Genomic DNA, 27,452 nt, shown 5'->3' with positions numbered 1-27,452 from the left:
CATTTCCTTTGTTTCTCATCCCACGAATTTCGGACTACCAATTCAGGTAGGTAGTTTTCTACATTGGCTTTCTTCTTATTTGTAATTTATGTCTCTATTCTTGTTATTTGTTTAGTGGTTACCATGTGGTTTGTATAAAACATCTCATAGATGAGATAGTCCATTTTCTGACAGCCTATTATTTCCTTAGATTAAGTCGCTCCATCCCTTTCCTCTTCTCCTTCTAGGTTGTTATTGTCAGATCGTTTTTTTTCTTCTTGTGTTGTGAGTTTGTGGTTAAAATGACAATATTATATTTATTCTTGGTGTTTCCTTTCCTTTTATCTTTAATGTTATACTTAAGCATTTGCTAACCTGTTCTGATGAAGAGCTGCAATTTGCTCATTTTGTCTTTCTACTTATCTCCTTTGCTCAGGGTTTTGTAATCCTTTTCCTTCCCCCCCCCCCCAGTTATGAGGGTCTTCCTGAGCATTTCTTGTAGCGGGGGGTTTTGTGGCGATGAACTCCCTTAACTTTTGTTTATCTGAGAAAGTTTTTATTTCTCCATTATATTTGAAGGATATCTTCACTGGATAGAGTATTCTTGGCTCCAAGTTTTTTCCTTCAGAGTTTTGAATATATCATTCCACTCTTTCCTAGCCTGTAAGGTATCTACTGAGAAATCTGCTGACAGCCTGATGGGGGTTCCTTTGTAGGTTATGTCCTTCTGCCTTGCTGCCCTTAATACTGTCTCTTTGTCCTTGACTTCTGCAAGCTTGACTACTATATGCCTTAGGGTTGGTCTTATTATATTGATAAAGTTTGGAGATCTATTAGCTTCTGTCACATGGATTTCCAGCTCTCTCCCCAGGTTTGGGAAGTTCTCAGCCATTATTTCTTTGAACAGGCTTTCTGCCACCTTCTCCTTCTCTTCTTCTTGGATACCTATAATCCTTATGTTGCATTTCTGAATTGAGTCAGATATTTTCTCAGAGAGTTTCTTCCTGTCTTTTTAGTCTTACTTCTCTCTCCTCCTCTATCTGAAGCATTTCTATATTCCTATCCTCCAAATTGCTAATTCTGTCCTCCATATTATCAGCCCTACTGTTCAGAGAGCCAGATTTTTCTTAATCTCCTCCATTGTGTTTTTCATCTCCAAAAACATTATCCTTTTCAAAGAAGAGCACTAATGTTCAAATGAATTTGGTAAGCTCATGGAATTGCTCTAATTTCAGAATGAAGTGAGTTCATATTTAGCTACAGTCACCAGAAATGTATTGTGTAAGTAGTAACAAAGTCTGGCTCTACTCATCTGTGAAGTCAAGCTTCATCTTTGTCCTAGACTAGAAGAGAGAGCTCAGCTTCTCTGTCAGTCATGTAACCTCATTGGTAGATGTCATCATTTATTTAGCCTCTGGACCTCATGTCAGCTCCAGACCACAGCTTAAAGAAGGTTACTTCTTCCAGTTTCAAAAACCGACATCCATAAAACTGCTGCTCCAGATTACCTTTCAGTAGCTGCTCACTTGCACAGCAGAGATTGCAGGTATTTTCTGAACCCACTTAACAACTAAGCTCTTCCAGTCTCTCATTACAGAAGTTACCCCATTTCCCCATATGCTATCTGACTGCTCACTCAGGTGGCTCGCACAGGAGTGAACAATTAGCAAAAACAAAGGGTCATTCTCACAGCTATTATGTGTAGCATTAGGTATGGTGGGGAACACAAATATAAATGTGACAGTACTGTATTCTTCAAGAAGCTGGCAATTTAGTGGGAAAGACAGATATGCATGCAAATAATCATAATACCAGCCAAAACAAATAGCTAAAAGTCATGAGAATTCATCAATGATAGGGATCATATAATTTATCTACAGTTGAAAAAAACTCTCAGGGGCCGGCCCCATGGCCAAGTGGTTAAGTTTGCATGCTCCACTGCAGGTGGCCCAGTGTTCCGTCAGTTCGAATCCTGGGGGTGGACATGGCACCGCTCATCAAGCCATGCTGAGGCAGCATCCCACATGCCACAAGTAGAAGGACCCACAACTAAGAAGATACAACTATGTACTGGGGGGCTTTGGGGAGAAAAAGGAAAAAAATAAAATCTTAAAAAAAAAAACTCTCAAAAAACAATTTTTAAGCACTGCTGTAAATCAGGTATCAGACAGGGCCCAGGGTAGAAAAAATGAATCAAGATATCTTATCCTCAAGAAACTTCCAGTCTAAAGTAATTGCACACAAATAGCAAATTTCAAAATAACATGTACAAGATGCCATGGATACAGAGAAAAGGAGCATTGAGTCCAAGATGGGAGCTCAGGCAAGGCTTCCTTGAAAAGCTAAAGTACGAGTTGAAAATTCAGGAAGTCTAGGTCATATTGCTTTCCTTACCAATGTATATCCAAGGAGCTAACATAGTACCTAGCAAATGGTAGAAATGCAGTAAGTTTTGAAATGAAGTGGTGGAATTACTTATCAAAGAGAGGCATGGAGAGCATTTCAATTAGAGGAAATAGTGTGAGAAAACACATGCAAACATGAAACAATTTTAACTAAGCAGGTAGGTAGTATTTAGATCTAAGACTCAAGGCAAGAAGTGACTGAATATTTCACTAAGGTTCTGAAACAGAAACAAGGTTGGTGGTTAAAAAATGTTTAATGTAGTAATGTAAACAATTGACTTTATTTTTCAAGAGATCCAAAGTACTATGGGAAAGAAGAGGAAGAAATTAATTCCTATTTAGGAGTGACAAGGGAGCACTTGGTGAGTATTTACTAAATGTCTGCTACATCAATGACATTGTGATCACACCACCCATTCCCTTATGAATTACAATATTCCAAAATCCAAAGTACTATGAAGTTTCCATATGGAGTAATGGCTGTTAGATAAAGCGGGAGGAAGAAAAGATAATCTACTTCTTGATTTTGTGTCCAAATAATACAAATAAGGAAGTTAAATTATATTAGCTGGTTTACAATTATTTGACTAGATAGTCTCAAAAATAACACAGCACTGTACAGTGTCCATTATGTAGATGATAGTAAAAAAATCTCTGGAGGTATGCATGAAATAAATAGTGCCTCATTAATTGCAAATTCATGATTAATCCATCACAGTACATGACAGAACAAATGAGTTATTCAGAGACAGTGTTAGGTAGGTAATACAGTCATATCTCCTAATAAAAAGGAAAAATTGCCAGTTTCGAAAATCTCAAGAATTTCTTTTTAAGTGTCCTTAAGGGAAGGACAAAATATTTTCAAGGGTTATGTATATACACAGATATGCAAACTCAAATTTTGGCTAGTGAAAGCAGTTAAAATGAATTTTTAGGAAGCTAACAACTTTAAAGACAGGCTGCTTTTGTACTAGGTGAGCAAAAGAAGAAAAATTGGAAAGGAAATGGAAAACACATTAGATACAAAAATCTGAAAATACATTGGCTGCTTGGCTATCTGCCTGGTAAGGCTGTAGAGGTAGAACGACTAGCAATTTGATCCAATCCAGGCAGGTGGGTCTGAGGAAGTAAAACACACATGGTCATTGCAATTACTAACTGAAAAATCTATAATGAAGATATGAACTTAGGAAGGTTTTTGGCAAGTGCTCTGCAAACTAAGGTTAACATCACTGTCTAAAGCTGATCAAATTGGCCAGAAGTCAAAGTATAATTAAAAAAGAAAAAGAAAAAAAGAACAGCAAAATATTTCAAAATGAACAGCAAGTATCCCAAATCCAAAGCACCCATTAAAGAGAAGAGAGGCCCTTCATCTGTGTAGTTTCTAGTTGAATCACATCCAAAGACTCAAGAGACAGTCAGTGATTCTGTAACATGGGTTAACAGAAATAAGAATTAATTTGCTCAGACAAAATTCTTTCCTAATGAATCACTGCCCTTCAATTTGCTCTTTTATTTAACATTTACAAAGGTTGTTATTGACGTTTGCTGTATGTCACTGCCAGGGGACCAAGCTGTGTCTGTACTTAGAAAGAACACAATTGAGATGAGGCAGAGTTATAATCAGCATTGAAGCTCGCCTTGCTCTACTGCCAAATACATCCTGGCCTAGCAGCCTCATCCCCAATGCTGCAGAGCCAATTAAATTGATCACTGTACTGAATACAAGATAAGTCTTCTGCATTGCAAGAATTGATAAAACCAAGAGACAAAAATGACTCAATAAAATTATCAACAAAAGTTTATTTAATATGCCTCTCTGTTATTTTTCAGTGGACAGATTACTCAGTAGAATATGGTCTCTTCACAAAATAAAAACAACTTTTAAAAAATATCTGCAAGCTTTCCTGTGACTTTTGCGATCCATAAAACCACTTTTGAAATTATACAACTGTTTTAACAACAGCTTTCATATTAAGAGTGACAGAATTCTTTTTTATTTTAATGCCTTTTTTTGGTGAGGAAGATTGACCCTGAGCTAACATCTGTTGCCAATCTTCCTTATTTTTATCTCCCCAAAGCCCAAGTTGCAGGTCATTCTAGTTCTTCTACGTAGGATATCACCACAGCATGGCTTGATGAACACTGCATAGGTCTGCGTCCAGGATTTGAACTGGCAAACCCTGGGCCACTGAAGTGGAGCACACGAACTTAACCACTCAGCCATGGGGCTGGCCCCTAGTGACAGGATTCTAATTGAAATAACATGACCTTTATCCAAAATTGAGGGAAATGTTATTATAGATTTTAATTTATCAATAACAGAGAATGTTGAGTACTATCAACGTGCCAGGTACTATGTTAAGCTCTTTGCACTGATATGTCCTTTAATTCTCAAACCAATCCTCTAACTTAAGTATAACTGCTATCCTCATTTATATATAAAGAACATAAAGAAACCAGAGTCAGAATCTGAACCCAGGTAGTCTGAAATCAATCATGCTGCAGGAGAGCAGCTCTTACCTACAGTAATGAAGAAGTTTTGCTCATTCAAGGCAGATTTTAAAATTATAGTAATGTGAGAGGTCATTTTTTATCAAAGTTAATAATATCTAATTATAGACTTGATTTTTACTATAAAGAAGAAATCAATATACTTTTTTCCTACCTCTTTTATTTTATGGGATTTAAAGATACTGGCAGTTGACGTTCTCATAAAGCATTGTTTTCTACTTCAGTTCTATTTTTCCTCATAAATAAAACTGTCATTAAAAGAATAAATTTACATGGCTAGAAGTCTGACACTGATGCCAAAGAATGATGAAATTTGGAAACTTAGTACTCAAATCAACTCACACCCAAGAAAGAGAGTCAATAAAAGTTGTTAATAAATCACTTCATCATTCTGTTCCCAGGCTTCTTCTCAACTACTCTATCACAATTAAATAAAATACCTGTTTCCTAGCCATTAAATTATGTAAGGGAGAATAAAATAATGCAGCAGTCTAAATAAAATGAGAATGGCAATTATCATATAAACTATACTAAACTGTAACCTCTCAGAGGACAAGATCTTATAGTTCTCATATTTCATCTAAAGAATTATTAAAAGAAAGTCCATACTTAGGAAATATTATGCAACAATATCTACCAGAGTAAAAAGCAATACATAACTTACGAACCACTGAGTTCCCTAATGTTACTTATAAATCAGCTATATTAGGAACCTGGGATTTATTTGTACATGAGAAAATGTCCATATGTGGAACCCAGAATTAATATAGTGTGATCGTTAAGAAGCACAAGCTATGGAGTGAAGGAGAGCAATATCTCCCTATCACTACTAATGTAGTAAGAAAGAAAATACTTAATCTTATTGTGCCTCGGTTTCCGCATTTGTAAAACTGGCATAATAATACCTATCTCACAAGTTTTTCCTGAGGATTAAATGAGACACTGTTACAGAAACAATGAGAACAGATTCCAACACAGTAAAGTCCTGTGTAAATGGTAGCCTGGGAATTGGACAAAAGAGAGAAGCAAAATGAAATTTTCTTCCATCTTTTCTGAGTACAGGTAGGAGGAGTATAACTTCGTTCTCTTATCTCCGATTGTACAATCCCCTCCTACTATCTAGCATCCCTCTGCTCACTTGGTGACCAGGGTGCTCAACTCTACTGTAGACCTCTGCAGTGATTTGTCACCTATGGTATATCACACTCCAAAATGACTGTATCCCTTTCTCTATTAAAACTTCTCCCCTACGAATTAAGCAATCCAACTTGACTAAGTTTTAATAATACATTAACATTCTGATAGATTATGCTTTTTTTTTTTTTTTGAGGAAGATTAGCCCTGAGCTAACATCTGCTGCCAATCTTCCTCTTTTCGCTGAGGAAGGCTGGCCCTGAGCTAACATCTGAGCCCATCTTCCTGTACTTTATATGTGGGATGCCTACCACAACATGGCTTGGCAAGCTGTGCCATGTCTGCACCTGGGATCCGAACCGGCGAACCCTGGGCCGCCAAAGCAGAATGTGCAAACTTAACCACTGTGCCACCAGGCCGGCCCCCAGATTATGCTTATTAACCCAAACCAATCAATGGTAGAATGTAAGGCACTGAAACAAAATTAAAATTTAGGCAAAAAGAGACCAGTTTTTCCTAAGAATTTGCCTACAGACCTACTCCTTTAAGTCATTTCTTCTAGTCACAGCTTCTTCCAATATAATCTGTATCTCAACGAGGTTCTGAGTATTTTCAAAATAGATTCCACAGAAGTGTGTAGGTGAGAACAGCCAGTTGCTTATAAGTTGCCAATGTTACCGATGTCACTGCCAATTTCACAATAACTGCAAAACCATATTGTGATGTTGATACCTTAGAAATTGTAGAATTTCTAATTTACCTTGATCAGATGCTAATATCTAGAATAAATACATCTCTATTTCATTTGTTTATGTAGTTCATTTCATAAATAGGTCAAATGAAATGCATTAAAGTTTGTGAACATCAACAGTGATCAAACTATAATTTTTAATAGAATTTGGAACCTTCGACCTTCTTTAATTTTTCCAGTTACAGAAAGAGTGGAAACCATTACCTACCCTACAAAGGCAAATGGATCCCCAAAGAATCTTCACTTTCTAAAATCACAGAAATAGAACAAATCTGAAAGCTCACAAAATTCTCAGCTTAAACAAGCTCAATCAGACATTTAATTCTGTGTGATAATTGTTTTATTTTTACTGTCACGTAACATAAATATAAACAGAGTAAAATGAAGATGCGTGATGTCAATTTGCAATTTTCTTTCCTCTTTGCATTAAAAAAACCCCTCGTTTAAAAGGAACAGCTTTTATTCACTCATTTATTCAATACATACTTATCAGCTCAAAGCATAAAGGTACCAAAAGATATAAAACAATTTAAAAGTCAACCAACTATATTATGAAACCAAGAACAATGTCTATTTGGGAAGAAGAGTGGGAAGGATCAATATTGAGATTTTGTCAAACTAGAACCAATCTTGAGAGAAATTCATGCATTCTAAAAATGCTTACAAAAGCTAACGCTTTCCACACCACCCATCCCACCACCACCTCCACTTAAAATCCTAATTGTTTATGTAAACATTACAGTAGGTTACACAGCCTATAATTTTTTCACTGGCTGAAAAGCACCCTGGGATGACTGCCATCCATAACCACCTCCCCATGTACCAAGCTCTTGATGAAGTAATAACTAAAAACATCAAGTAATATGTTCAAATGTCAAAGAGCAAAAAGTAATACTTAAGTTACTGAGATAAATATGCTTTCAAAAAGAGATAACAAAAATAAATTTAGTTGTTAGGCTTAAATATGGTTCTGAAAATTTAAGCCAGTCACTAAAGTCCTCTATCCCTATTGAGAAGGTCAGTACCAAAGCCCGAGACTCTATTTTAAGGTTAGGACCACAGCCAAGCTTCATCTCTAAATTTGTTTCTCACAGATTGTTCTGTATCTTCTAACATACAAGACCCTGAACTACAGTACATCTTTCTTGAAAGGTGAGGGAGAGCCACTCAAGAAATGTCACCTTAATTATTTATTGGGTACTGCTATATTTCAGGCATATACTAAAAGATATGGATAGGAAGATAAATAATAAAGAGAACAGCACTCAAGGAATTTACAGCTCAGCAGAAAAAGACAGAGGTATACACAACTCTCCATGATAAAAGGTGATAAAAAGTTATACTACTCAGCAAGTTGCACAAAGCATTAAGGAAGTACAAAAGAGGCAGTGATTGCCTCTATCTTAAGTCACAGATGTCAAATGTGAGCTGATCCTTGATGGATAAGAAGAAAGTTGATGTCATTCAGCAAAGCAAAAAACTGTAAAAGGAATGAGAGTTCTAGAAATAAAGAGTCACTAGGACATGACTGGAGTGAAGAGTACTTGATAAAGATGCTGATGTAAAAAAATGAAGCTTGAGCCAGAAAATGAAGGTCCTTAATAAGTGCCATGCTAAGGATCCTAAAGTTTACCCTGTAGGCAAGGCACAAAGGACAATGATGTGGAGAGATCTATGATAGCTTCTTGTCATGAAAAAGCAAAATTCATAATTGAAAACTTAAAAAAGTATTCAAACTAAAAATCATGTTTAAGTTAAATGAGTTTGAATTTTATTTTTCTTCTCCCACTTAAATCAAATGCTCTGTCTTCCCACAGCTTAATCTGGAACTTAATGTCTAGACAATATTCTATTTTTATAACACTATAAGCTTATTAAGTACAAAGTCTCAGTCCCTAGTAGTTCTTTTGAAAAGAACATTGTCTTTTTCAACTTGGTATTTCCCATACTCTCAAGCACAGTGTTTAACATATAGAAGGCACTCAGTAAAATATGAAGAGATGGTGGTGTATTAAAATTCTTACAAGAAAAACTATTAGAATTTGTGCTATACCAAATAAATTTCATAAAAATGAATTACCTGTCCACTGGTTTTCCACAGAAAATCAAGGCCACCTAGGCCTTGCTGAAAGAAGGGCACCTCAACTGCTACACTCCTAGAATACAGCAATCTAAGCTGCCCTTGTGCAGCTCCTCTGTATCTGAACAGTTGTTGAGATCAAGTTGCAGCCTGGCCATGCACAATCACTCACGAAAAATAGCTGAGGGTATTCCAAGCAGTAGTGTTCCTTCCTCCAAATTATCTGCTAAAGTAGTCATCCACCTTCAGGCACAGGGTTATTAACCTAGGGCCTATCCCTAAAAAAGCTACCTGAAGCTCAGTTTCTTTGCACTATTAGTGCCAGATCACTGGAAAGTCAGATCACCTGAAAATTCTAATGAGGTCAGGTCACAGGGCTAGTCTAGCGTGGGGGACATTCCCAGCCCCAGGGTTTCCTACTCAAATCTAGGGAGCTAGAGCCGTCAGCTGTCAGAAGGATAACGTTTCTGGACTGAAAAATTTCCAGTACAACTCCTCATTTCTACCTTCCCAAGATGTGCGGAACAGTAGAGGATCTCCCTACCTTCTAAATTACATTATAGAAAATATAAACTATACTCCAGGTATATTCCTGTGATCATCCGGAAGGTTATTAGTTCTTTCTTTCCGGTATCTAAAAGAAGCAGAGGAGAGAGGGGTTGGCCCCTTGTTCATATGCCACTTTTTAGTAACTCTTCTCTTTTGGCCCTCTCCCCACTTACAAAGTGTTTATTATTTTCTAAGAAACATAAACCAAACCTATCAATTCCTCTACCTCACACAGTGAAACTATGAAATCTTATCAAGGTCTGCTGATCAGTTCTGTGTCAACAAGCATACACCAAAACAGAGAGGTCTAAATTACCTCTCTCAGGCTTTAGGGAAGGTAAGCAATTGCCACGATCTCAAGTGAATCCAAAATTTCTTTTTTATGCCTGCAACAAATCCCTAAGAAAAGCTACAGGTACTATGTTTTCATAGAGTTTGGCCTGAAACTCACTGGGATTCAGCTGCTCCATGCCCATCTCCAAGGTGAAATAACAAGAAATTCCACCAAGAAACCAACAAGAAGTAAGTCAATTCAGCCCTAACCAGTTCTGCCACAGGTAAGCTCCATTTTTAAAACAAACGAAAAAGCTAGAATGGGATCAGAGCAAGCTAGAAAAGAAAGAACATTCAAATGCGCCTTCATCTCAAGACCCTATTCATGAGAATAACATCGGGCACACTCCATCCGGGACAGAATATAAATGTAGGGGGCCGGCCCTGTGGCAGAGTGGTTAAATTTGTGCTGCTCTGCTTTGGCAGCCCAGGGTTTCCCCAATTTGGATCCTGGTGCAGACCTGACACTTCTCATCAGGCCATGCTGAGGCAACGTCCCACATAGCAGAACTAGAAGGACCTACAACTAGAATATACAACTATGTACTGGGGGGCTTTGGGGAGAAGAAGAAGAAAAAAAAAAAAGATTGGCAACAAGATGTTAGCTCAGGGCCAACCTACAAAAAAAACCAAAAGAGAGAATCCAAACATGTTCCTCATTCACTGGAACTCTACATTTCTGCTCATGATTTTAGCCAGGTAACCTACACACTGCAACCTGAATCTCCTATTATCACATCAATTTCTTTCCCTTTCCCCTAATAACTCAATAAATGTTGGGAATATTCTGAAGGTAAGGCTTCCAAGTATCTCAATTTTAACATTTCAGTTTTCTCATTTGTACAAGATGAACCAAGTCCATTTTAAGCTTTCAACAGCCAATGTATCCATCCTGTCTAGGTACAGCCTGAACAACCTTATAAAGACAGACTGAGCCTCTTACATTAAAGGGTTTTGTGGAACTGGACAGAAGGCAGCAGCCTACATTACTAGCCTCGCATTCTTTTCTTTCCTGTATACAAAAGTCTCACTCTCACCAATTAAAAACAAACCAACCAACCTTCAACCAAATTCCTAAGAGCCTAGTCATAGAGAAAATGGACACTGTGAAAAGATGACTCCAGTTTCTCAAGTGCATAAGCATTTGTTTAGATTCTGTATTAAAAATGAAAACATCATACACATTAGATCAGAGACTATTAACACATGCCAAGAAGATTCAGTATTTTATAATTTCACATTATTTGTGACAATACTACTCTATCCTGCCAGTGCTTTCATAGGCAAAAGTATAGTCCTTTTCCCTACCGACACTTATAATGCTTTAAAATAGAATTCTTTAAAATAAAATCTTAATAATCAGATAAACACAAAATCCTGGGTTTTTTTGAACCTAAATTGATCATGTTAATTAAATCTTTCCTACTGCATTCTTTATTGACCCTTAGAACAATTATCTTTCAAGGCAATCCATTATGACACTAATCAGATATATTATACATTGTTATGCTAGCATGAGTACACATGCTGAGAAAGCTACATCTTTACAACTTGCTGGGTAATTTAGGAATCATTTTTACTTTTTCCAAATTTCCATAGTCTGGTTTCTTATGACACTAAATGATCTACATATTTTCTCATTAGAACTATCAGGACCAATTGGATCTTGAATTAAAATATTATTTCATCCATTATATACAGCTCGATGGCCATTCTAACCTCTTTAATTTTGCTCCTTCACAAATGATTGCGTTCTAGATACCTTACATGTGTATTTGCATCGAGTAGGAACACTTTACGGTTGACTTAAGTACCACTGTGATTTCTGGTAATGTGTAAATGAATTAAATGAGAATATTTAATGACAATAAATAAATCTTGTAACTTTAACAGTTTTTAAGAAGAAACCTGCCTTTGACAATTTCTATTCATTTGTGGTATACAATAGTATTCAATATTCATTTCAAAAACCTAAAACACTAAATACAAGAATAAGCTAACTAAATATAACAATAAGTTAAAATATTTAATGTTAAGACAAACAAATTATAATACTCTTACAGGAAAGCATAAGCTAACTACAAAGAATTATAGAATTATTATTTAAATACCACAGAATTTAACAGATTGTCCTATTTACAATATTAATAATTATTGTGCATGCTTCCAGCTAACTGCCTCATAAGAAATAAGAAATACATTTTTTAAAAGATCAGATGTCCCATTTTCCTCCTAAGATAGGATCTTAGTACCCTTAGGATAGCTGACATCTTAGCCCTTCTAGCTTTCCCTAGCTGACCCCACACACGGAAGCACAGCTACAACTGCCCAGAGAAAGAAGACCCACTGGGGAAAACTGTGCTCTGCTCAGCTTTGCATGCATCAGTGGGCTTCACAGGAGATAAATATACCCCCACAGCCAGATTAACTGACACATTGAAGCAAAAAGGGAAATTTGAGATTTAGCCACTTCATTTTAAACTTCTTTTTAAGTAAGGGTTTGTTTGTTTTTACTTCAGCTTTCGCATATACAAAAAATTTGCCCCCAAAGACTCATCCACATTCATAATACTAACCATTTAAAAAATATTTCTAAAAATTTTAAATTTATAATGCACTATGGTATATTATGATTTTTAAAGATCCACAATTAAAGCGTTTATTTTTCACAAATGACAAAATTTTTGACAACAGAGACAAGTATATTTTTATTTATTATTGGCTCTTTGTACCCATATTTAAAAGCCAGAACTTTCTAAAAGCTTAGAGAAAATTTGACAAATTACGTGAATTTTTAAAAATCTAAGGGGAAGTTATGAATTAGCCTCCTTGTTTTTCTCAGCTCTATTTCTAAGAACCCTCTCCTGTTCTCCCTCCAGTTACCTCAAGAGACTCCAAGCCATAACTCCCTATAAAGAGTTGTTTGCCTAAAATACCTAACCCCAGGGATCACTAGAATAGCCTCACCTAGATTCTCAAACTTTCCTATAGAGCTAGATTCTCGTGACTAGTGAAAAACTGAAAAAAACTGAAAACTGCAGAAGAATTTCCTAAGTAGGATTAGCATTTTAGGGGAGAGGAGGGAATTTTTCACATCTAATTGAGATTATAAATGGTAGTCAACCTAATCCTCAAACCTCATTTCTCACTCAAATAAAAGTGAGTATAGGCCCAGGCAAAATTTGTTGTTGAACCTTTCTACGTTGCCTGTAGAGGGGAAGAAAGGTGACAAGGATCAGCCCTAAGTGAAGTTTATCACTAAAAAATGAACTCTGAGACCTGCTAATATTTTTCTCTTACATGCTGACCATCTTTCCCTTACCCCAGGCACCCACTGTTTATATGCTGCGCTCTTGCTAATATTTTTCCATGTAAATACTCAATTCTGAAACACAGATTATCTCACTTCCTAGACGTTCTCAAGAACACACATAAGGCTTCTGGTCATTGATGTTTCCCACTCCCTATTGCCCAAAGATATGATACTGCTGCGCACACAAAGTGAAGGACAAATGTTGACAAAAAGATTCTTCTTCTCACTTGCTAATATCACCTATTAGAGTTGTACATTTTCCTAAAAATAAAATTTCAAGAGACATTCTTGCCTTGAAATACATGGACTTTCAGGAATTTAATAGGCCCCAGGGTGACTATTTTGGTCTAGATTTCCATTAGAAACGTTTCTAGAAAAATAATCTCTGCACATCCTCTTCCCTCCTGCATTCCATAACCTACTCTCCTGCAATTTTTAACTTCCTTCAATTAATTTATTTATATATTCAGTTATCTATTTGTATATGTACTTTTAAATTAAACTCTTCTTTTGAGATAACTGTAGATATACATGCAGTTGTAAGAAATAATGGAGAGATCCTGGGTAACCTCTACATAATTTCCCCCATCTTGCAGTATCACAACCAGAATACTGACATTGATACAATCCACTGATCTTATTCAGATTTCCCCAGTTTTTTTCATTTGTGTGTGCATGCATGTGTGTGTTTAGTTCTATACAATTTTATCACACGTGTAGGTTCTTGTATCCACCACCACAATCATCATACAGAACAGTACTATAAGCACAAGGATCCCTTTGTGTTACTCTTTTATAACTACACGTGTCTCCTTAATCCCTGGTTACTAACAATCTGTTGTATAATTTTGCCATTTCTAGAGTAGTAAACAGATGGAATCATACAGTATATAATCTTTTGAGAGTGCTTTTTTTTCACTCAGCCTAATTCACTCAAGATCACTCTAAACTGCTGCAATGATTAACAGTTCACTCCTTTTTATTGCTGAATAGTATTTCACAGTATGAGTGTACCACCGTTTGTTTAACCATTTATCCAGTGAAGGATATTTGGACTGTTCCCAGTTTTTGGCCATTACAAATGAAGGTGCCATGAATATTCATATTCAAGTTTTTATGGGAACATAAGTTTTCATTTCTATGGGATAAATATTCAAGAGTGTAATTGCTGAGTTGTATGGTAATCACATGTTTAGTTTTATAACAAACTGCCAAAATGTTTTGTAGAATGGTTGTACCATTTTACATTCCCAATGTAAATTTTCAATCACTTCCTTAGGTTAAATTCTTTACTGGCAGAGCTAAGTAGAGATATGACGCATCTTTTTAATGGGTATATAAATTCATCTGCATAAGTGTGTGTGAGGCACTGTTTTCCTTCCACCAGGTGTATCATGGTAAATTGGAAAGTTAAAAGCACACTGGATAAAGAAAACAGTTGGGAAGTTCAGATGAGCTGCAACATCCTAAAACTGTTCGATGCAGCAAGTTGACCAAAAGAATCAGGGAGAGATTAAAAGAGAGAGATAAACAGATATAGAGGATACATACAACAACATAAAAATTATGAATGTATAAATACATATATCCTTCCAATACCTCTAGGGAGAAAGTAAATTTCAAGCAGCCACCTGCTACTATGCCAGTACCTGAAGATATGTTTTCCAGTAACTATGTAAAAGACCTAAAGATAATTTTTTAAAAGGCACCCAATTGACACCTTACTGTAAAATTAAATAAAACAATGCCTATACTTAATGTGCTCCTATCTTGTCTAAAGATAAAAATGCGTATGCATGCATGCATATTAAGAGTAAAAATGCTCCGCACTCAATGTCGTCACTAAATGACAACATAAGCTAATTTCTTTGAAATCCATTAGCTTGTATGAAAGGAAAATAAAAAGCAGATGAGAATTTTTTGGTGTGAGCATATGTCATTTTATGTAAACCTGAGCAAAAATTTATAAAAATTATCATAACAAATATAGCACCACATTTTCTCTTCAATCTTTCAGATAGAAGAGAGGCTTAAATTGAAGATGAATAGCATATCAAATCAGAACATTTCTCAAACACCAACCATTAAGCACTATACCGGAAATTTTTAAAATATACATTCTATGAACTGCAACAAAAATCCACAATTTACATTTATCTTACAAAAACTGTTCAGATACAAGCCTAGAAAATGTTATATTTTTATTGCATACACTCTTTGGGGAGATTCCCAAGTTGGGAGTAAGACTCTCCCTAAAGCAACAGTACACTTTTCTGATGATCGTGCCACTCTCAAGCTAACCTCTCATCACAGATTCTCTCTATAGACTCTTCTCCACAGCTATTCTCTGAAGACTGCTCTCTACAGAGTTGCCGCACTGCCACATTGCCACTGAGTCACCTAATTTTCACCTTTCCCCCTCCTAATGTGGTACTTCAAATCACTACAGCTACACTTTTATATTGCTATTTTGAGAGGTTTTTTTTTTAAAATTTCAGATTATAGAAAACTAAGGGAATAACAGGATCTCAGATGAAGGAAATTTGAGATTTGTCTAGAAAGCCAACTATCCATATCATATTTGAAGACAAAAACAACAGGAAAACAACTCATCAAATAGGCAACTTACCATTCTATATAAAGGCAATGAAGCCCTGGAAAGTTTACAAATAATTTACCACCACCACCACTCAGCATGTCTGGATATTAAAAACAAAACAAAACAAAACAGAAACACAAAATAATACTGGTATATTCCACAGAATTTCACATATATGATTTATTACCTCTTCAACAAATTGATAGGGTTGCTACTTGTTTAAAGTACTCTTGTTAAATTATCTAGAACAAGATTGGCAAACAACAGCCTACAGAGCAAATCCAGGCCACCAACTGTTATTTTTACAGCCCATGAGCTAAGAATAGTTTTTTACATTTTTAAATGCTTATATAAGTACCTATATAACATCACTGATTTTGCCTCCTGGGCTGTAAACCCTAAACTATTTACTATCCGGCTTTTTGCAAAAATGTTTGCTGACCCCTCATCTCAGGGACCAGTGTAGAAAAGTATGTAATAGAAATTAATAAAATTTATAACTATAAATAAACTAATTGGTTTAATTTGCTATGAAGTGGCCTGGTACTCTACTCCCATTTAATTGTGACTTCCTAGAAATTTCACACAATCTGAGGAGTCTGACAATCCTCTAGAGGTATTCTCAAAGTGAAAAACTAGTACGAATATAAGAATGACTGCTACATACTTCACCACACCACGCATATGGAAATAGCCAAAAACATTTTTCAAGAGGAAGAAATTATGTAAAAACTCATATATATGTAAATACATAATATACATACATATGCATATATATGTCTAAAAACTCATATTTAAGCCCTAAAATATAGGTAGAATGGTAAGTTCTACTGTTCATAAAAACAAACTCCCCAATAACAACAGCAAAACAAAACAAAACCAACCTGGAAGTCACAGAAAATGTGAGTTATGAAAAGCAAAAGCTGATTTTGTAAGAAAAAAAGAGATCTGAGACATGAAGGAGATTACAAAAATGGTGGATTGACACTCAAAATAAGCAACAGTCGTTTGAGAAGCTTCACCTAAAATGTGAAGCTTATTAAATAATAGCAACATAGTACAAAACCTGTACAACTGCAGGATCAAAATGCCATGAATACCTCCCAACAATAACATTTCTACAATTTAAACAAAAAAATTCAAGATATGCTTTCAGATTTTTAAAAAGTTCACTTTTATTTGGTGGCTAATAAAAATTTGCATAAAGATTGTGACAACTAACCAAGCTAGTACTGGGGAACTCTTCATTCTGAAAGAGGTTCCAGAGTTTCCAGGGTATGAGGAGTACCAGTTACACCTCCCCCTACTTTCAGTTTTTATGACAATCGTATACTTCTCAATGCCCCCAACTGAGAACCACATAGATGAACTCTAAGATCATTCAAGCTGGAACATTCTATGAGAATTTAGTATTTAAGCATTTATTTTTAATAAAACAATCAAAAACATATAGTAAATGATAAATGCATCATTATAACCATAAGCAGTGAATCTGAAATAATACCACATAGAAGGCATTATCTGATAATGTTGCTCTAGGACTTTTCCTAATCAAAATAGTGCCCAAATTCTCAACTGTGTGCCATGGTGTGCTTCTGAGATTATACATATCTAGGAAAACTGTAAAGTCTACAAAAGTTCCTTTAAAAAAAATCATTCTTTTGTACTTCAGTAACCAAGCAGCCACAGCCCGTCACCCACCCCACTACAGGCAGAACTCAGAATACCCTGAGAGTTCACGTTCACTTGGCTAGAGTTAGACACAAACAATGGGAAGATTCAAGGAAGAACCACTCATCCACTGATCCATTATAAAACTGTGAAGATCATTAAAGATTACTGTTGATCACAGAGCACATACACACAAGTGATGATGAGCAAATGGACTGGGTAAATGATTAAAAAAATATATTAAAAAATATACATATAGGTGGTCCTCCTTATATGAGTCCATAGAGTTACCAGTTTGCAAGGTTGCAGAGTTAAGCCAATGTGTGACATCATGACAAATGACTAGATAACTTAAAAAAAAATCCCAATGAAACATCCCTCACAGATAGCGTGGCTATCTCAGGCCAGAGTCAATGGTGGTGTTGGTGAATCTCTTGCTAAATATGCCAACATACAAAACAAATACAAAAGAAATCCAATGAAAGTTGAATATCATTTAAAGACTCAAAATTTTATGAAGTCCTTTAAAATCATGTAAAAGAACCATGTAATCAAACACAAAAACTATCGACAGAGCAGGACCTGAGTTAGTCAGTTAATAACTAAAGAGAAAATCAACAAGGTTCAAATGTGAAGTAAAAGATATTTCTATATTACCATACAATTTTATGAAGAAAAAAATATACCCAAAAACTCAACAATTAATTCATTCTTTGTTCACTTAAGACCTGGTGGATGACATAAATTATTGTTTGTTTTATTAATATTACTTTCTAATTTTAGTTCTAATTTTCAAAATAAAGCCCCAAACATTTTTTTCCCTCTATCTTCTGAAATCTTGACAACTTTTAAAAGTAATTCCAAGTAACTCTTTTAAGTAATTCACGCCAGGACTAATTAATCTTAAATAAAAGTGACCTGAGTCTATACAGGAGTGCTCTTGAAACTCGGGAATCTCTTTCAAAGTGAGGCACTAGGACTCGTTTGGTCTCTCCCAGACTGGGTAGAAAAGAAGCCATTAGCTCATCTCTGGCTCACAGGCATGGCTTCACAAAGAATGGCTATCAAAAGTCATTTTAACCATCAAGGGAGGCTGCTTCTCAGGTTGTGGAGGCAGGGTAGGGGCATGGAAAGTGATGATGTTGCCAGAAAGAGTATTATAAATAAGATGCATATTTGCATTGAAAGAAAACAATCCAAACCACTAAGGAATAAGGTATCCTGTAATATGGTAGCCAGAAAGGACAATTTAGAACAATTAAAAAAGGCTGGAGTGAAGGATCCAGAAGTAGAGAGAAAGAGACAAGAACACTGCACCACTTCTCAAATCTCCTCTTGCCCCAATTTGTCTCTCCAATTTTATCTCATTCTCTCAACAAACACTTTTAAGGAGAAAGAGGGAGACGGGATAACATTAAATCCCTGGATCCACCATGCCTAAAATCAATCTACTCCTAGCTGTCTGGGATATGAGTCAATAAACCACTTTTTATTGAACATAGCTTAAGTTAATTACTGTCACTTGTCAGAGAGAGAGTCCTGACTAATACACTGGATTAAATACTACTCCACAATAAAATTTTTCCTGATCACTTCTGGCTGTGCCTTAAGTTAATCTCTTCTAAATTTCTACAACAATTTGTATCACTCATTCTACCATCTATAATACTTATTGAAATTACCTCCCCCACCATACGAAAATAGTAGTGTGTGTAAAGAAAGACCAAATCTCGTTCACTTATATATTCTGCCATACAGTATTTTCACACAGTTAAGGGCAGAATAAAGGGATGAATGGGTACATGAAGGAGAAGGAGGAACATATTCAGACTGGTTAATGAGGGTCTAAGCAGTAGCAGGAGGAAGACAAGATATAAGAGCTATAATGTAAAAAAGGAGCAAATGGAAAATGGTTGAATGTGAGAGGTAAAAAAGAAAAAAAGCAGTGTAGCAGAAAGGGGCTGTGAGCTAAATTAGAATCAAGAGGGTTGGGTCTATGTTTCCTAACTAACTACTCATTTCATTTTTCTTGGCTGTGGCTTCTTAAATGGCAACTAGGTCTCTTTCATTCAAGTTTCTTCCAGTGTCAACATTTTGTGTTTGTAAGAGACAAAGATCAGAGAATGCAGATCAAGGAATATATAACTCATATCCTTTCTTGAGATTTGAAATTAATAAAACATCAGAGAAAATATGAAGGGCTCATTCTTATGAAATACTGTTAAACCAGACAATAAGCCATACTGTTTCCTCTAAACACAATTACAGTACTTTTCATTATCTCATCTAGTAAAGGAACTTCATGTACATCAAAGTCAGAGACCTTCTGAGGGCAGAGTTCTATTGTGCTTTGATATTCTGAGAATGGTGATTCTACATGTTTTCTAACTCTAGGAGACTTCTGGATTAATCATAAATTATAGTGCAGGCAGGATCAAGTATACAAAAGAGTTTTCTTTGAAATTTGGTCACTTAAAACACTGAATATATAGAAAAAAAGTCTATTTGGGTTTAAATTCCAAGACAAGTCCATAGAAACCTATGTAATCCACAATGAAATGAAAATAAAACATAGTAGCTGCTACTAGAGGGGCCCTTTAAACTCTGAGGTACAGAAGAAGGGGAGGGTTGAGCAATAGACTTCAACATCAATGGAAGGACAGCTGGTTTGTTCATAAGTCAAATACTTATAAACAGAGGTTTAATAATAATGTACTCGAACAACTGGACCCAACCTGTTAAATTAGCTAATATGCCTGAAATGAGTTATAAAAATATATACAGCAATATTATTAACATTGTGCTATTTCACATTTCAGAGAAATTTCATGTATTAGCTTTTATTTTTCCCTTAAAACAACCTACAAGCATTTCCCAGTACATGCTCCATGGAAAAATAGTTCCCTGGAGGCTAACGATGCTTTTTACAAAAAGGCTGCTGTGTGTCATCTGAATCTGGGATGTGATGGGCTGAACAAAGATAAATAAACTTTTCTTTTTCCTTCCTTTTTTTCCAGAGTCTTTAAAATCCCAAAGTACAATCTGAATCTCATGCAAGAAACTCAAAATTTCACATTGCATATCATGTGCCCATGTATATGTATATGGGCGCATGATATACAATGCTTTCCAAAGTTATGTCACTATGGAAACTTTTTTTCATGGTTATCTCTCAAGACCAGTGTCTCCATAATTATAATTTAGGAAAAGGCTGAGTTAGTAAAAACCTAGGAGCATCACACAGAGAAAACAAGTACTTTACATGCCTAGTGTGCCCAATGGAAAGAATACATGACTAGAAGTCAGGAGACATGGGTTCTGCATTCAGTTTTGCCAATTATTGGTTCTGTGATTTCAGGAAAAAACAATTTTCCAATGCCTTAGTTTTATCATTTGCCAAATAGCAATTATAATTCTAGTGGTAGCCCTTTTCAGGGTTGAGTAAAAGATATTAGGTACATGACATTATAGAATTACAAAATTCTAGAGCTGCAGAAGACCTTCAAGATTACCCAGCAGTATCCTATCAAAAAGGTGAAGGTTACTTTCAGGATCTAGATTAAATTCCAGATCACCTAACTCTCTGCTCTGCATTTTTTCCTATACCACCACATGTTGCTTTCACTCTCTGAAAGAAAAAATATTAACAAAACATCTCTGGAGGCAAAACAGGTCTCAGAAAGGAACACAGTGAAGGTCTTAGAAAAGAGGAAAATTGAAGGTAATATCTTGCCTTACATTTCCCGTTGACAACACATGCACACACAGCCTAAAACAAGTAAAGCTTTGATAAACATGGAGGGGTAGAAAGATAAGAATAGTTCATTTCACAATCACTTGGAAATCAAAGGAAGGCAATTCTACGAAATAATTCTTTTCATGTCCAATTAATAAACTGATCCTACCATCACCAAAAATACATCTAATCAACAACAGGTAAAGGAAAGCAAATATTACTGAAATTAACAAGGGGACCGGGGTGGAAAAATGGACCAAAGCTGGAAGAGGCTAGAAATAGATAAGACTATTTCGTGATACTACTTCAATTCATTGCTGTTGTCAAAGCTTTGCAGATTTACTACAATAGAGTACAGAACTGTTTTATGCTAATTACTTAGTGATGTGCCAAAAGGATGTACTTATTTCACTTGAAACATAAGAAAAGCCCTTTTTCCATACTGATAAGTCAACTGGATAATTCTGGAATTCATTAAAAAGAAACACTAAATGATCCAAGATAATAACTTTCTGTGTAAAACACTTCAAAATATCTAAATGAATAGTGAAATGCATGTTTCTGTGGCAAATTGATCATTATTGAATCGTTATCAACCCTTGTTAGATAACATTTCTCATTTTTGCAATGTGCAAAATCATTAAAGTGTTTGAGAGCTCCATCATGAAAGATAGTGGCACTTTATAATCCACTATTTCTCCAGGCAAATGTGCTTATGGCCGAACATAATACGCAAAATAACAACATTCCCTAGACATACGATCCCCTTCCCCCTTAATGGTGTTTTTACATTGACAGCAAGGATGAAATATGTTACTGCTTTCCTATTAGCTTTAACAGTTTCTGAGTATACATCATTCACAGCACTACTCTGAAGTGTTACCGGTTATGGTGATTAGGTATCAACAATTCCAAATGCTTCTAATACCGCCATGCACATCTCAGCTGCACTTTAACAACATAGGTTTTTAGCCTGAAACTCCCTTAAATTACCAATGGCTAGAAAAGTGAATCTATCCACTACAACTCTCCTGAATGCTATAAACCCACAGATTTGGTCAATTACTTCAACTAACATGAAGTGGGATTGCCTGCTGCTGTATGAAACTGCTTTACAATATAAGAGACATGCATTTCCAAAAGCAAGCTATTGTCATGTACATTGCTTAGACCAAACTGTTGTTAGATATCTCATTTGATTACTTTCACTAAAAATAAAGGGAAGGAAGTGTAACAAATAAGCTATTGCCATGACCAGAGAAATCCTTTTGAACACATCTGCCTATCTTTTCAGGGTTATTTTCCCTTTCCTTACAGGTAAATTAACATTTTTAAGATTAGGTAGCTAAAACTTAAAATGAAAATATATAGCTGCACCTGTACAATGTAGTTCAGATGAATGCAGAGTTTTTTCTTTGTACTGTGAAAGGATCAATCTGTTTATAAATCTGAGGTTTTTTAATTTCAAATGCTAAGTTTATACACAGGGTATGGATGACTATTAAAAGTATTCTAATAATTATCTGTACACTGAAGAAACCAACAAGCACATATGCTCTCAAGTGCTCCAACTAAGAAAATGTTACCTCAAACTGAATTACAGAAATATTTTTAGTCAAGGGCTGCTTAGAGCAAGCAACTGACACTCATACTTCTTAGATTTCATTTAACTCCCACACTTACCCCTACAATTTTAACAGTCACTTTGGTGTAAAGCTGTGCTAACGATGCATTCTACTGGGCTTAAGAGTCATCCCTGTGAGCTAAGAATAAAGGTAAGAACATAAATATAAAAAAGGGCAATTTCTGATATTTCACAATTCAGAGTTATAGCCTCAATTAAGGAAGCTTAGTTCAATCTGAAATTACAAAAACATTGACTACAGCTTGCTCTACCACATTTACTATAAATTAAATGCTACTTGGGGAAAAGTTATACTACAAAAGGAAATTATTTGGAACGTCATATCTGTTTTACTTTGATGGTAAAAATCAATGAAAAATTAAAAAGTTAAATTAGAAAGTTTTTCCTAGCCAAATGCAAGAGTAATTATTTTGTTCTAAATTTATTAAAATTCATTCTGATTTTTACCTGGAATGATAATATATATAAAACCAGCATTTTCATTTGCATTTATGTTGAAACAAATTGTCATTTTAAACACAAGTTTTATTGCTGATTAGATTTTTTACTCTTGTGTCAAACTCCATGATTTTGGCTTTAAACTGGTAATTACCTAAGGCAAAATCCACACTAGAATATCAGACTCTGTCTCCTCAACACTTTATAGAGGATAAGGGAAGTAAACAAAGTGTGCAAAGCAAGATTATTTATAAAGAAATTGCAGACCACCAGGATTTTGGATTTGGGTAATCCACTTAGATTAGCATGACTGTGTCTTCAAAGGACAATTCTAAGATCACAATATAGGTCACGTCCTTAAGAAACAGAATAAGTAATGAAATCAATGTCAATCACACAAACCGTCATATTTACATGACTCCACCTACAACCAGTAAGACAAATTAAATAACGCTTCTGTGCTCAGCCTCAGCATGAGCAAGAAGGAAAAGTAATGTCATAAAACAGAGATTCTTTTGAATCGGTTCTGCAAAAAAGGTAAAATCATCACTTAAAAAAAAAAAAGAACAGCATTCAAACTCAAGGAAAGAAAAAACTTGGGCTTAATCATTTCATATTGAAATGATCATCAGTTCATATGAGAAAGAGAGAGGGGAAGGAGAGGTGTTGTGCAGGGATTAGGGGGAGATATAGAGAATGGCTAATCTTAAAGATTTTGCCAAAATAAAATAATCAGGTTTAGGTGGTAAGTACTACCCTTCAAAGTACAACTTTACTATTGCAGAACAAAACTTTAAAAATCCCCAATAGGAATTCAAGTAATTAAAACAAATGCTGCAACATCTAAGTGTACTACTAAGTTTTAATTAACTAATGCCAAAACAAATACCGTCCAACATGAGTAAAATCTGCCTAAAATCACTGCTGTCATATTTTTAATTACCACATACATACAACTGTTAAGACAAATAGTAAATTACAAATGTTTCTGAAGTGTTTCTGTTTGGAAAGCAGAAAACATAATGCTTGATATCACAAAGACACTGCCAAAACTGACAGTTAAAACGTTACTACTTCCTTTTTTGATATCAATGACAATAAAGCTCTAAGAGAAGAGCCCACCTTTCTGAATGTTCTGAATTCAGCTCCTCAAATTGAGCTGAATAAGGAAAGCCCAAATGTCCCTAGAAATTCAGGAACTTTCTTCTAGATACTTAGATGTCCTTCCTAGAGAAGGAGATAAAAAATGTCTCTGACCAAAGAGGCTTTGTGAAGACTACTTGGAGAGAATTGCCAACTTACCCATCAGATTTGAGTTCATGAAAGGTGTTGGGGACAAGCCTTCATGGGCCCCTAATCGACTGTCATTCAAGTGATCACTGTAATGAGGGCTGTCTGCAAAACCCTAGGGGAAAAAAAAGACCAGAGTATTAAAGAGATTATTTGGCAGTCCTGCTAATTGAGCTTAATGACACTCATCTAATTAATATACAGACTTACCAATGGTCATTCCTAACCAAGTTCCTTGTTCACTACTTGAAAAACTAAACAGAGTGCTCCTTTTATTCCTTTTAAGGTTTGAAAGTCAAAAAAGTTTCTTTATCGATCTTAAAGAAAATTAGCCCTATGATCTCTTTACATCCAAAAGGAAAGTTCTGTAGATCATTTTTTTTAAAAAAGGATGAACTAATAAAATATATTTCTGAGTTGTAATGCATTAGGAAAATGTTTATCTATATCCTCCTTTTTCTGCCTCCATATCCTACCACTAAAGGGTTAGGCAACTACCGGTTTTACTTAAAATACTAAAAATAATCCACAATCAATACATTAGAAGTAAATCCTTTCCTAAATGGCAAAGAAATATTTAGCAAAAAAGATCTGTTTACATTTCTTTTAATACTAGTATAACAAGATACAGTCCTATGGAAACAGAGCCATGTAAAAAGGAAAACAGCAAAAATAGCTGATTTAAATTCTTAGAGTCTGAAAAATGAAATTGTGAACATCATGAAAACAGTAAAGCTAACGTTATTATTTCACAATAGCTCTTATTAAATTTCTCCTAAAACAAGTTTTTTAAAAGCTAAGGAGGAATAAAGACACCAAAGTTTACAAATAAAATAAATGTTACAAACGCTCTATAGATTAAAAACTGTTCTGGTTCTTACACTCTTACACATACCAAGTACAGCATCATCTCCAAAATCATATTGTTTCTAAACAAAGCTTTGAACCCTAGTTAATTAAAACTATAGGTGATACCTACACCCTTCTGCCAACTTAAAACTTAGTAAAGATCAGAAAAACTTACAAGAGGCCCAAAACAAGAAAGAAAACTGCTCTGGCTCACAGAAACCAGAAACCACCCAGAATCCCCTGGGCCTATAAAATCATCAATCACTGAACATTTATCATTACCCAGACTGCAGGCTAACATTCAAGAAGACATTAATGGGGCTGAAACAGGCCTCACTATCTTTGCAGGCATGCTGTCAGTTCAACCAAGGGGCTAGGAACTGAGGGCTAAATAACTGTCAAATCACTACAATTGCTTATGGATGCATGTCACAACTCCTTCTGCTGCTCTGTTTTAAAACTAATCTTCTGGGAGTGCTAACTCCCAAATGAGCCTTTGTTTCATTTTTATCTACTTTAGAATCACTGATACACATGTGATAGACATTCAAGAAGAATCTCAGTGACATTTACAACTTGGTTATGACCACAAGGCTGTCCTCTGGTAACCACAAGCATAGTCCTGTCTGTCATACCCACATGCAGCAGAAGCTATTAAACAAAAGAGAATGGCTCCCAGCTAAGGTCACTCCTTGGAGTTTACTCTTGAAGTGCTAAGTGATAGACCACTATCTCACATTCATCTGGGTATTTCTCTCTGCCACTCCCTCCCACTGCCATTCTTAGGCATTCAGGCAAAACAAGGCATTGAAACCTACAAAACACTCACTGGAATATTGTTTATCATCTTTAAACTATATTACTCTAGAAACAGGCCAACAGAAATGTGTTTGTAGGTCAGCCACATTATTCACACTTGACTTGAATGTTAAAGGATAATAAAAGATTAATTTTGTATGCTCTCAGTTCTCTTCATTCTTGAAGTACAATAAAAAGAACTTTTTTCCTTTATGACTACAAAAATAAAAAGGAAGTTTTCTTAAACTATTTCCTAAAGCACAAGTATACAAATAAATCTAAGTTTTAGGGCATCATCAAATGATTACACACATATAGTGTATTAACTTCATAGGTTACAGTGTAGTACAGCTTAGTATAGAGGATATCTATCTCTAAGCCCCCATTAATATGCGGTCAGAGAACACAACAATTATTTTGCTATCAACCATACAAAAATAATAATAAGTACTGTCCCTTATCCATGTGTACCCACATATTGCAGGGTATAGTACAGAATGTACTACAAGGTTATTTCCCAGTCTACTCATAAAATCTAGGATTGTCATACTGTACCATAGAGAAGGAGTCTATAAACTTTTTTCATTATGTACAAGCAAGATTTGAACATGGACCCTCAATATTTGTCTCTTTATTCATAAATTGCATTCATATACTATTAACCAACATATCAAATTTCAGTAAGACATAATTTCACTCATGTAAGATAAAAATTAAATAGAAATTTGAATATTTTTGCCTACTCCTCAAAAATTCAACTTAGTGCATACAATTTTCTTGAAAAGTAACAATCCAAGAGGCAAGAAAGGGAGAGTTCTTCATCCACAGATGGAAACTGATGCTAGAGGAAGGAACAAAGAAACCAGACTTACAAACGTTTGTCATAGTTTTATATCTAATATGTACCAAAACCTCACTTAAAAGACTGGGCCTAACTACTGGTTGAGACTATTCTTGTCATTGCTTCCATACAGTAGTAATGATATATACTCAGAATATATAACTTTTGGTGAACCAAGATGAAGAGTTACGAAATAATTTGCAAACATTTAAATAAGATCACTACAGGTCACACCTTCAAGATCAGTTCTAGAAAAGGACACAGGTATCTATTAGTCAGCATGTTAATGTGTCAACAAGCCAGATGATACCTAGAACAGTGCTTCTGCAAACTTCAATGTTCATATCAATTGACTAGAATCTAGTGAAAACTCAGATTAAGAAGCATAAGGTCTTGAGGAGAGCCTGAGATTCTGCATTTCTAACATACAAGTGATGCTGATGCTACTGGCCCACAAACCACAGTTCTAGTAGCAAGAATCCAGACAATCTGGAAATAAAGATCTCTTCCAGATATAGAGAGGAAAA

At 35.3% G+C, this 27,452-nt stretch overlaps 1 protein-coding gene across 7 annotated transcripts in view; it reads right to left on the bottom strand.

Moving 5' to 3' along the window:
• The window catches only part of TCF12 (transcription factor 12), a 346,407-nt gene that overhangs the window by 147,715 nt on the left and 171,240 nt on the right, over positions 1–27,452 (bottom strand). For all 7 annotated transcript variants that reach the window (XM_046652341.1, XM_046652337.1, XM_046652343.1 and 4 more), the window contains one exon: positions 24,450–24,552. In XM_046652341.1, coding sequence (XP_046508297.1) covers positions 24,450–24,552 — 103 coding nt within the window. The remainder of the gene's footprint in view (positions 1–24,449; positions 24,553–27,452) is intronic.

Source organism: Equus quagga, chromosome 2 (genome assembly GCF_021613505.1).
Source record: "Equus quagga isolate Etosha38 chromosome 2, UCLA_HA_Equagga_1.0, whole genome shotgun sequence".
In the NCBI taxonomy this organism is placed as follows: Eukaryota; Metazoa; Chordata; class Mammalia; order Perissodactyla; family Equidae; genus Equus; species Equus quagga.
The sequence above is the reverse complement of the archived record's forward strand: the minus strand, read 5'-3'. Positions and strand labels throughout refer to the sequence as shown.